A 12,744-nucleotide genomic window follows, 5' to 3' on the forward strand; every position below is an offset into this window, starting at 1 on the left:
ATATATATATATATATATATATATAAGTATATATATATACACAGTGCAATAAGCTTCTTAGTGCAATAATAAGCTACAGGGACGTTAATCTAACGTCGGTAATATTAACTTTATTTAATACAACAATTACGGTACAAGATTTAATCATACAGTATAATATTTTACAAATGATGAATTACAGCAAAAATGTGCAATATATCCAGGGCTGCACATAACTGGTGCGCAGGTGCGCATGCGCACCTCCGCCAAAAAAAGAGCACCGGGTTATTTGAAACAAAGCGCATTTGCGTACCAACATTGAGAGAGGGAGAGAGAGAAGGGAGAAGAGAAAAGAGAAAATAGAGGAGAGAGGAGAGAGGAGAGATGAGAGAGAGAGAAGAGAGAGAGAGAGAGAGAAAGATATTTGCGAGTTGCATACATGTACAGTATGAACCATGATATGAACTCAGGGTCGGCCCGTAGCGCTGGCTTGATGTTCGCCTAGGGCGCCAGATCTGTGGAGGCGCTGCGCTGGCAGTTCTGGGAGGGAAAAAAACATTTTTGACCGTTGGGGCTCATCCTAATTTTCGGCCTTGATGTAACAATATTCATAATTAAGTAAATGTAACACCCTTTTCACCCCGGTTACACGTTTCATTTGCCCTGTACGATGGGCGCTGTAAGTGATGAAAATGGGGGATGTTGGCTTATCTGGCGCCCGCAGCTCAAAGCCAAAATGCGAGTGAGCGAGGGAGGGTGCACCGGTACCAGCGCTGTTGTTATTAGAATCTGGTGCCGTGCTAGCTGCTCTAACGGATATAAGAAGAAGATGTTTCTACAATAATGTGGAGGGAGAGTCCTCTCCATTCAGACTGATACAGCTCAGTGAGGTAAAGTCTAAGTTCAAACGGTTTGGTCGCAATTTATGTAAACACATATTTCCAAGGCACTCCTTTATAATTATTGGGATAAACAGGTTTGAAATCATTCCAATGTATACTATAGGACAGTAACCAAAAATATCCTTTAAAACTGGAGAGATAAACAAAAATGCATAAATAAATGTTAAGGTAAAATAAGATATGAATGAACAACACAAATAACATAAGTTACATTCATTTGTTATTGGCTATGGTAGGTTATTGGTTATGTTCACATACTTATTTGATTACATCCACTTGTCTAAGATGACAACAGAGACTTTCGACCCAAAACCAGCTGTTGACTTGTGGATGCAAGCAGCTAATCGCAGACTCAACCAGAAAGAAGTAGGCCTACATCATCAGCTACCATGTCTGACAGAGAGGAAGACAGTGAGGAGAACAGTCAAGAGGGGAGTGATGACAGCTTGTAGGATTACTGGTCGTGCTAATGTTGTCTTGTGTTCACCTCTGCATGTGTGTTCTGTGTTCACCTCTGCATGTGTGTTCAGTGCCGTGTGTCTGGCAAATAAAGTCAAGACCCCCTCAAAAGTTACGGTTTATTTCATTTTAAGGATGAGCACCAAGCAACATCTCCAGGTGCTCCTTTGAGAACCAGGGCAACAAAGTTATGTGCAACCCTGAATATATCCATTATTACAGCTCCGTGGGATGGCAGTAAGGCGATATGGTCCGTTCTTATTGTGCATCCATGGGTAAACACGTAACATGAACGTGCCGGGCGGCGCGGTCCCGTGGGTTAGATGCGCGTTCATAACGCAGAGGGAAATAACTCTCAGAATAACGTTATTAGCACCGTTTTACAACTTGAGGAACGAATGTTTTTAATAAGGGCTATACAAGTGTTCATACTGGGTTGTTTATTTAGTTAAAAAAAAATTATCCAACGAGTTACAGACCACTCTTTCCCCATGTAAGTCAATGGGAAAAAGTGTTTCCGGGCCCAGCAACCTAAAGGAAGTGTAGTACCGCCGTTTGGCCACTACGAATATTCTCATCAGACTCCGGCGCACTTCCTGGGGGCTTGATTTATACCGCTAACCACTGGTCGGGAGGGGAATACTAAAAGGTATTCCCCTCCCGACCAGTGGTTGGCGGTAAGTCATCCGAGAGCTGTACAATGGGGCTATATAATAACAGAAGAAGAAGGAAACTCCTACAGAACCAGGAAGAGTTGTTTGGAAAATGGCGGGGGCTTTGAAAGAAGAACAACTCGTTGGACATGTTTACGCTACACTGCAGGTACACTTTAATTTAATAACAATGCGAGCTTTTTACAAAGTTTGGTTATTGTTGTTTATTCTCAAAATGCTAATAAGTAACGTTACATGTTATTATTAGCTCACTAAACGTCCCTACGTGCTTCGTTTCCACCTGAAAAATAACATCCGAGTAGGAAAATTAAAACATATTTGAACCTTTTACCCAGCAGCGGGTAGATCGCTGTTGTTTTGGAGACTCCTCCTATACATTTGTTGATTTTAATATTTGGATGTCTGCAGTGTTGGAAGAAGTACTCAGATCCTTTGTTTTAAGTAAAAGTACAAATACGATGGTCTTCAAATACTCCATTAAAAGTAAGAGGCCTGTTAGTTACTGAAGTAACAATTCAAAGTATTGGCATCAACATAAACTTTATGTAAAAGTACAATATGTTAAAATTACTCTGAACAATGGCCCGTTACAGAATAAGATGATCAATAATAAGTACAGAAGAATGACTGTAGGCCTATACGCTAAATGTACTTCAAAAGTAAAAGTAGGCCTACTCGATGTGTAGAAAAGATATGTTCACAGTATTATTAGGATTATGGTTCTTAAAATACTGTGTAATATTTAGCACAGTACTGCATTAAAATACCATATCAGCATCATGTGTTTTTTATACGCACACATTAACTGTGAGTGTTATAATGTATTAATGTAGTGGAGTAAAACGATTATCACATTTGCCTTGTCATTTAGCAGAGGAGAAGTATAAAGCATAAAATGAAAATATTCAAGTAAAGTCCTGGTACCTCCAAATAATTCTTAAGTAGAGTACTTAAGTAAATGTACTCTATTACAGACTGGATGTCTGAGATCAAAACTCAAATAATACTGTATACATATTTTTGTATGCTTTTGGAAACCTCTTAATATTGAAAAAAGGTTAAAGTTGAGATTTTTCTAAAGAGTAATTTACCTGTACATTTAAAACATTCAGCTCTCAACCTGAACAACACTTGAATGCCTCTTAATATTGTGCATTGAATCAGGCAAGGATTTTCACAAGGACCCCTGCGAGTCATAGTCACTGTGGTTACTGTCCCAGGCTTTGTTGTTACGGGTCCCAAAGTTGGTACCACAGAGGATTCAGTTTGTCCTCTGGGTTGCTTCTATTCAATTCAATATGTAATACACTGTAACATAACATCACATTTCTCAGTTTGAGTGTCCGTTTCTGTCTCAGTGCAGAACTGTAGCTTAAAGGTGGGGTAGGTACGTTTCAGAAACCGGCTCGAGATACACTTTTTGTTATATTCCATGGAATGCTCTTAACATCCCGATAGCAATGAATATCTTAAGTGCTTTGACACAAAAAGTCATTTGTGGAAGCCGTAGCGCTGTAAAAAGCACGACCAATCATCTGAGCCGGCCCGGCTAAAGTAACTGGATGGCCTACCTGCCTGTCAGCCTTCCATCTGTGCACAAACTTATCTCGTGCTCTCATTGGTCATGTGCGCGTTCGTGTGTGTTGGAGGAGGGGCTCTGTAAGGAAGTGGCAGATTTTTCCCGGCTGTGTATTTTCAAATTCTAGCTCACTCGAGCTGGTTTCTCTGAAATGACCTACCCCACCTTTAAGTGCAACATCTCCATAAACCTATTTTATATAACTCTCTCACATTTCTGTCATACATGGAGTGTTTTACCTCAAGCAACATTCTGTACATTATCACATGTATAACAGTGAATCAGGGCAAATGTTATAGTGCAAGGTGCAGTTATATTACACTGTATTAAAGCCCTTAATTAGCTAGCCGTTCATTTGAACAGAGCTATCACTCAGAGAAATACTAAATATAAAACCTTAAGGCTATTTCTATGTGGATTTCATCAATATGATTCCCTTTTAAACTACACAAGTTCTTTGCAATAAAATAGTATTCCACATGATAGAGTTCATATAAAGTTCCTGTGGTTGTGTCTTTGTTTAGGCTGCGTCCTGCCCCCTGGTGGAGGGTCTGTACCTGCAGGAAGCAGACAGCATGCTCCAGCTGCTCTGCACCCCCTCCCAGCATCGCACAGACATCCTGGCATGGATCTGCAGCAGGTACAATAAGACACATGTCACATCTGTTGTTTTATATCAGAAATCATTTGCTAATAAGCTATTCCTTTTCCCTATCTTGACCTGTGTCTTTACAGAATTAACCCAACCTTTGCCTATTCCGAGGCAATATCTCTGAGATCCAAAGACCCAGAGGTTCGGATTAAAGGTAACATTGATGTCTCTAACAGTACATAACGAACAGCCTCTTGATGGACACTTGTAGTCATTCTGCTGTGGTCTGTAATACAAACAGAAATGTCTGTGCTGGGGCAGGAGCTGATGCTGTGCAGAGCAGAGGACCTGGACCTGATCAGGGTGAGAGGCTGCATTAAACAAGTGTTCATGTAGTCAATTAACATATATAGATATTCATAATGTCTTACAATTAAGCATGTCACAACAACAACTTTTTATTCATGATAAATTGCCCAATAAGTTCTTGCAATATATCATATTTGTTTAAGTGCCATGAAAAACACACTTTTATTCCTAAGATATTTAGACGTTGGAATTTGAATGAAAATAAATGATTAAAATCAAAAAAACGTTATTAAAAATGAAACTATACTACTCTTAGACACTGTCAAGGGATAGAATGCCCAAATGTTCTCACAAACTGAAATCCTCAGTTTCTATCTGTGAAATTCTTATGTAAAACCAAAAGGGCAACATCAAGGTCATTTTGTATACATTGTATACTATATGAATTCAATACCGTAAAGACCTAGTCATAATAAACAGTAAAGGTCTTGTTTCGTCTGTTTAATTGATCAAACCATGTCTCCAGGGTGATGCGAGTCCTCACCGGCAGCTTCGGTTCCTGCAGCAGCTGCTGTCTTTAGTTCCTGCCTGCGAGAAGTCTGCCGGGCACAGAGCGGACCCGGAGACGCTGCTGAACGAGCTCTTCGCTGCTGAGAATCTGCCTCACTTGAGACAAATGCTCGCACCAGCCCTGGACCCCTGGCCTGCACACATCAAGTGCGTTGCTGACTTTGAGCACACATTATATCCCTTCACTCGGTTGATCTGCTCCATGTGGTCATTCTCTCCTCTTGATTGCTTTCTGATTAATGAGACATCAGCTGGTGTCTTGGCTTTCCATGCCTTGTTGCACCTCCCTTTCTTCATGTGTTTAATACTTTTCCCCGTGTCATTCCATGTTATTACACATAGCTTATTTTCGGAAACGTATTTGTTTTGCTTTCCCTGCATGTGTGAAATGCATGGGTTCTTACCGACATCTGGTGAACATGTAATGTCAAGCACCTTTAGAAATATATTGAATGAGAAAAATGGTGACGTGTTCAATACTTATTTTACCCGCTGTGTGTGTCTCACTGCCAGTCCTTACTTCACAGGGCTTTACACAACAGCTCCAAATCATCGTCCCATAGATCAAGTAGAGAAGAGGCTGCTGATGGAGCTGCTCTTTTACAGCAGGCTCAGTCTACACTGGAGAAGCTGCAGTCAGAGGTATGTGTTCAAGTGGCTTAGAGATATAGACAGGGGTGCACATAACTGGTACGCATGCACGGCAAAAATCTGAAATGCGTAACATCACTTTTGTCACTGCGCGCCTTTGCGTACCTGATAGGTCATCAAAACAAAACCTCTACACGTGTTTCTTGTCAACACTCAGTGGAGTAAACATGTCCAAAAGACATTAAGCAGATACTTTGGCGTTTTGCTCCCTGCTAAAGATCTTCTGACTTTCTATGACTGATTGAGCTGGAGCTGGCCGAGCCGCGCAGGACGTAACCGACGGACCTGTGAAGCTTACAGGAGGCAGAGACTTAGATCACTGGACGACAGAGTTGTTCACCATGTGCACAGATGGGGTTAACGTCGGTATGAACAACAGAATTGTACCAAAACTACGTAAACTGGCTGCAGTGGGAGACTCCCCTGAGCACATTCTGTGCCCCGCGCACACACTGGAGAACTGCCCACAATCAGCTGATCACAACGTTGACGTTCACGCTCTGTGGTCAAGCTGCTGCAGTTTGATCTACAACAAACTTACTCAGGGTGTTAATGGGAGAGTTTGGAATCAAACAGAGGTGGAAGAAGCACTCAGATCTTGTGTAGGAATTCAAAATGTTACTCAATTAAAAGTAGAAAAGTATTCTCATCAAAATATAGTGAAAGTAGCGACAGTAAAAGTATTCATTGTTTGATTGGTCCATTTCAGAATAATATATATGATATGTTTTATAATGATTGATCATGAAAGTGTTCTCAAAGCTGGTAAAGGTGCAGCTAGTTTGAATGACTTTGTATACTGCAGGGTAGCTGGTGGATTTACTCCAGGTGGAACTAAAGTCTGATTTAACACTTGATTATATTTCACATCATTCATCCACATCTGTGAAGTAACTACAGGTATTAAATACATGTAGTGGAGTAAAAGTACACCATGTACCTCTGAACTGTAGTGGAGTAGAAGTACACCATGTACCTCTGAACTGTAGTGGAGTAGAAGTACACAGTAGCATCAAAGTCAAGTACAAATATCTCAAAATGGTACTTAAGCACAGTACTTGAATACTTAGTAACTTCCCACATCTGAAATCAGATATGACTTCAAGTCATGTGATCATTTCTTAGTATGTGATCCTTCAACTTGGCCTCAGGAAATGCAAGGACTTCACAGTTTTGGCAACAAGTTTTGGAGAAAGCAAACCGGAGGCTTAAAAAGAGACAGGGAGGTGCATCTTCATCATCTTCATCATCTAGCATGCAAGAAGAGGAACTCTCTTCTTGCATGCTAGATGATGAAGATGATGAAGATGCACCTCCCTGTCTACAGTGAAGGAGACACTGAGGAGGACAGTGAGGAAGACTGCACTTATTAACACCACGCTACGTGTGGGGTGTGATGTGCACCAGGATATAGAGCCTTCAATTGAAAGGTCTTGTATCTTTATTAGGATCCACATTAGCAGCAGCATGAGCATTGGCTATTCTCCCTGGGGTCTACATGCAAACAGTCATACACACATTCAAACACGAGCCACATAAACACAACATACATAAACAAAACAGCTCATCTCATGAATAATCAACAATCAAGTTAGTGAAGTGAAAGAAAACATGTCTTCCTTTCAACCATTATGAAGAAATAAATGAAATGTACACACACAGAACATTTTCAATTATTATTTCAGTGATGAAGGTTTTCTTTGAACAGTTATTTAGTATTCCCTTGAACAATGTGCCCTGGAAATATTTCCAGCTGACCCTGTTTTGCTTTAGGCATATTGCATTTGATAATTGTGTCAAGCATACTGAGAGAGAAACCTTTCCCAAAATATCTTGACTGTCTGTCACAGTTCGGACAGAACTCCACAAAGCATCTGTAGATCTCTGCCTGACAGTTAACCAGCTCAGTGTATCGTGCATGTCCATTCACTAGTTTTGTAAGAACTCAATAACACGTTTTAACACTATAAACATTTGTCTCTCTCTCCGATCTTTTCTCCGGTTCTCCTCAGTGTGAGTTCCTGAGCAGTGAGACTCAGAGTTCCGGTGTGTTCTCTCCGGGCTCTCTAAGGGTGGCAGCGTGTGACCTCCAGATGTTGATGGCTGCTTTCAACCATGTTTTTGAAACAGACCTGAGAGCTTACTGCAGCAGAGACCCCCCCAGCTTCAGCACAGAGACCCACGTCTTCCAGAGGATACACCAGCTACTGCTGGCCTTCACCATGGTACTCATACATCTGTTGAACATCACTGTTCAAGAATCTGTCTCAACACAGACTGACGTGTCGGTCTTCCTGTAGAGTTCCAAGCTTTATTCAGAATTTGATTTTAGCAGCTCTCCTTTTTTAAATTGTTAATGTTCTGTATTTGCAGATTTGGATAAGGCAACACTAATAGTATTATAGTATGAGTAGAAATAGATGCAGTGGTGGCTGTGTAGGATTGCCTAATTCTAACGTTTCTGATAGCACCAGAGTGTTGGAAGTCCAAAAATGTAAATGTAATAAAAAAATAAAGTTGTACCCATTATTTACAACTAGTTGTTATCCAACCACATGTTCTGCTTCATTCCATATTTGTTGGTGTTTAGCAAAAACAACTTATATACTGCAGTAAAGATCTGTCCCTATGCTGCACAAAAGCCACCATCTATTTAACTAAAAGCCGGCCTGACTTATTCAAGCCAATGAATCACTTTACGCTAATTGAATATTTTTTCTTCAAGGAATTGTTATTTGTTTTAAATGTGATGACATCCGAAATGATGAAGTCGTAGTAGACTGAGGAGATAATTCACTATTTTCTCTTGGTTAACACTAGAAATCAACTCATGTGGCTTTTCTGTGATCTTCACACTAACACAGTCACAGTTAGACAGTATCACTGCGTCACCTTGAAGAATGAAAGAGTAACGTTTAGCCAGTGGTTCTCTTGTTGAGTGCTTACATATACACGCATGTTTTGTAATCAGAGATAGAAGCTGTTTGTCTCTATTTTCTCACAACTTCTACAATGTCACACATTTGAAGCTTCATTCAAACATCTCAAGCTCAGCTTCTCATTAAAACATTGAAATCTAAAAAAAGGATTGGCACTGACACTTTCTCTTGCATGTGTCTTCTTTCTCAGGAGTTGGAAATGCTAAAGGCAGTATCAGAGGCTTCTGCCTCCATTACTGAGGAAGTAGAGCAGCTACAAACACAGCCCAGCTACCGGAGCAGAGGAGAGAAGCGCAATCTACGTGAGTGAATATCCGCGTTCACGTGCACACTCATAGGTCAATTCTACCATGATAAAAAACCGTGTTCCCTTCTCTTGTGTTTTTTCCAGCTGATCAACTGCAGGAACTTACCAGGCGAATAAGAGACGTTTTCTCCCTGCTTCAGTCCTGATCCACACAATACAATAGTCACTATAAATTCACAATTCAGCAATCAGCCATTTTATATTTCTCCCTTACTTTGTCTCTTGCAGAACTCCATTTTAATGTTTATATTGTATAACTGAATAAATGAACATTTTCTAAATTGTAACCCATACAGTTTTATCTTGTGAAGCATCATTCATTTCTATTTCTTTACATTTTGTGATTATCTTTTCGGGCTGCAGCAACTAGTTGATCAACAGAGATTGTTCAGGGTTTCTAAGGCTGGAGGATGTTTAATGCCCAACTTTAACATAACTAAAAGTATAGGTGCAAATGTACACGTATAACTTAATGGTAGGGTAGGTAAGAATGGAGAAACCAGCTCGAGTGCGCTAGAATTTACACAACTGGAAAAAATCTGCCCCTTCCTTCAGACTTCCTCACAGAGCCCCTCCTCCAACACACATGGAAGGCTGACAGGCAGGTAGGCCATCCAATCATTTTAGCCGGGCCGGCTCTGATGATTGGTCGTGCTTTTTACAGCGCCACGGGTTCCACAGATGACATTTTTGTATGGATTTGTTCTCAAAGCACTTTAGATATTCATTGCTATCGGGATGTTAAGAGCATTCCATGGAACATAACAAAGTGTTATCTGAAATAAATGACATACCCCACCTTTAAGGTTAGGAATAATTTTGCCCAGATCTTGCTCTAAATATCTACGCGTGAAATGCATTCAGTAAGTCATATAAACAGATATTTAATTGCGATGTCAGAAAATTAATCATTCATACAATTCTACTTCCCATATCATAGCATTTTGAAACCTATTGAAAATGTATTACAGAAACTAAATGCCGCCTTACCTTGGTTGCTGATTGGCTAATGGTTACACAAGACAAAACATCATTATGGCATAAAGTGGCCAAAATCTGATCAGATTATTTTCAGATATAAATGGATCAGGACAAAAAGAGAGAATCTTTCTTCTTGAAACTTTCAGTCTTTTTACACAGAGGGGACACATGTTTATAAAAGATGTGAAAAAGTGGATTTTGCATGATAGGTGACCTTTAAACACTCTTATGTTTTGTACAATGTTAAAGGAAGTCTGATGGATGAATGATATAAGCTATAGTTAAATTACATTAGCCTTTACAGAGAAGCTGAACCATCTCAGTTGAAGATACACTTAAAAGGACTGCACACTGTAACAAAGTTGGATAACAATCTTTCAAGCTGAATCAGCTCGTGAGAGAAATAAACAAAACAGACAGTGGGCTAGGTTTTAATATTTCACGTTTCATTCATTACACGTACATTACATGCCATCAATGGGACTACGGTGGAGAGAGTCCGCAGCTTCAGGTTCCTCGGGGTCCACATCACTGAGGACCTGACGTGGACTCATCACTGAGGACCTGACGTGGACTCATCACTGAGGACCTGACGTGGACTCATCACTGAGGACCTGACGTGGACTCATCACTGAGGACCTGACGTGGACTCATCACTGAGGACCTGACGTGGACTCTTCACTGAGGACCTGACGTGGACTCTTCACTGAGGACCTGACGTGGACTCTTCACTGAGGACCTGACGTGGACTCATCACTGAGGACCTGACGTGGACTCTTCACTGAGGACCTGACGTGGACTCTTCACTGAGGACCTGACGTGGACTCATCACTGAGGACCTGACGTGGACTCATCACTGAGGACCTGACGTGGACTCATCACTGAGGACCTGACGTGGACTCTTCACTGAGGACCTGACGTGGACTCTTCACTGAGGACCTGACGTGGACTCTTCACTGAGGACCTGACGTGGACTCTTCACTGAGGACCTGACGTGGACTCATCACTGAGGACCTGACATGGACTCTTCACTGAGGACCTGACATGGACTCTTCACTGAGGACCTGACATGGACTCATCACTGAGGACCTGACATGGACTCTTCACTGAGGACCTGACATGGACTCTTCACTGAGGACCTGACATGGACTCATCACTGAGGACCTGACATGGACTCTTCACTGAGGACCTGACATGGACTCTTCACTGAGGACCTGACATGGACTCTTCACTGAGGACCTGACATGGACTCATCACTGAGGACCTGACATGGACTCTTCACTGAGGACCTGACATGGACTCTTCACTGAGGACCTGACATGGACTCATCACTGAGGACCTGACATGGACTCATCACTGAGGACCTGACATGGACTCTTCACTGAGGACCTGACATGGACTCTTCACTGAGGACCTGACATGGACTCTTCACTGAGGACCTGACATGGACTCATCACTGAGGACCTGACATGGACTCTTCACACCACCACCATCACCAAAAGAGCTCGACAGCGGCTCTTCTTCCTCCTCCGCAGGCTGAGGAGGTTCAACATGGACTCCAGGATACTCTGCAACTTCTACAGGTGCGCCATAGAGAGGATCCTGACCTTCTACAGCTGCACCATAGAGAGGATCCTGACCTTCTACAGGTGCACCATAGAGAGGATCCTGACCTTCTACAGGTGCACCATAGAGAGGATCCTGACCTTCTACAGGTGCACCATAGAGAGGATCCTGACCTTCTACAGCTGCACCATAGAGAGGATCCTGACCTTCTACAGGTGCACCATAGAGAGGATCCTGACCTTCTACAGCTGCACCATAGAGAGCATCCTGACCTTCTACAGGTGCACCATAGAGAGCATCCTGACCTTCTACAGGTGCACCATAGAGAGCATCCTGACCTTCTACAGGTGCACCATAGAGAGCATCCTAACCTTCTACAGGTGCACCATAGAGAGGATCCTGACCTTCTATAGGTGCACCATAGAGAGGATCCTGACCTTCTACAGGTGCACCATAGAGAGCATCCTGACCTTCTACAAGTGCACCATAGAGAGCATCTTGACCTTCTACATGTGCTCCATAGAGAGGATCCTGACCTTCTACAGGTGCACCCTAGAGAGCATCCTGACCTAATACAGGTGCCCAATAGAGAGGATCCTGACTGGCTGCATCACGACCTGGTACGGCAGCTGCACCACCCTCAATCGTAATACTCTACAGAGGGGGTTGAAAACTGCATAGCAAATCACCAGGACGGAGCTGCCATCCATGGAGGACCTCTACTCCCAGCGGCTCAGGAAGAAAGCCCTCAGGGAACGTATGGAGAGCAAAATTAACGGTTAAGATAATTTTGTTAGCCTTTTTGAGAATAAACAACATAACCAGCTTTCAGGAAAAGCTTGCATTGTTTTTTAATTAAAATGTGTCCATTATCCTTTTGTACCTGCAGTGTAGCATAAACATGTCCAAAGAGTTGTTTTTCTTTAAAAGCCCCGCCATTCTCCAAACAGCTCTTCCTCGGTCTGTAAGCCTTCTGCCTAACCCTACGTTTTCTGTCAAAGAATACAATAAAGTGACTAAGGCCATCCCAGTTCCTATTAAAACAATGATTCAATCGTTTTTGATAAACTCTTTTGAATTACATTTATCCATCTATTGACTTTTAATTGGTAAAACCACATGCAGATTTTGTGAGAAAGACATCGAGACTGGAACATATTTTTCTTCCAATGTGAACCTGTTCTACAAGAGGTTGAGCTTCAATTCAAATGTATATCAATACACCCTATTCATTTA

General features: G+C 41.8%; 1 protein-coding gene across 1 annotated transcript; it reads left to right on the forward strand.

Annotated features, from left to right (window-relative positions):
- Positions 1-2,032: 2,032 nt before the first annotated feature.
- haus7 (HAUS augmin-like complex, subunit 7) lies at positions 2,033-9,257 on the forward strand. Its single transcript, XM_034208680.1, has 9 exons — positions 2,033-2,162; positions 4,118-4,233; positions 4,329-4,399; positions 4,487-4,548; positions 5,021-5,211; positions 5,592-5,706; positions 7,728-7,940; positions 8,845-8,956; positions 9,046-9,257. The coding sequence occupies exons 1-9, from the start codon at positions 2,106-2,108 to the stop codon at positions 9,105-9,107; spliced, it is 999 nt and encodes a 332-aa protein (XP_034064571.1). The 5' UTR covers positions 2,033-2,105; the 3' UTR covers positions 9,108-9,257.
- Positions 9,258-12,744: the final 3,487 nt, after the last annotated feature.

The sequence above is a fragment of the Gymnodraco acuticeps genome, unplaced genomic scaffold (assembly GCF_902827175.1).
Source record: "Gymnodraco acuticeps unplaced genomic scaffold, fGymAcu1.1, whole genome shotgun sequence".
Classification (NCBI taxonomy): domain Eukaryota; kingdom Metazoa; phylum Chordata; class Actinopteri; order Perciformes; family Bathydraconidae; genus Gymnodraco; species Gymnodraco acuticeps.

Coding starts and splice junctions, on each gene's coding strand:
- haus7 (XM_034208680.1), top strand. CDS start 2,106: ATGGCGGGGGCTTTGAAAGAAGAACAACTCGTTGGACATGTTTACGCT. Junction 2,163..4,117: donor ATGTTTACGCTACACTGCAG/GTACACTTTAAT, acceptor GTCTTTGTTTAG/GCTGCGTCCTGCCCCCTGGT. Junction 4,549..5,020: donor AGGACCTGGACCTGATCAGG/GTGAGAGGCTGC, acceptor CCATGTCTCCAG/GGTGATGCGAGTCCTCACCG.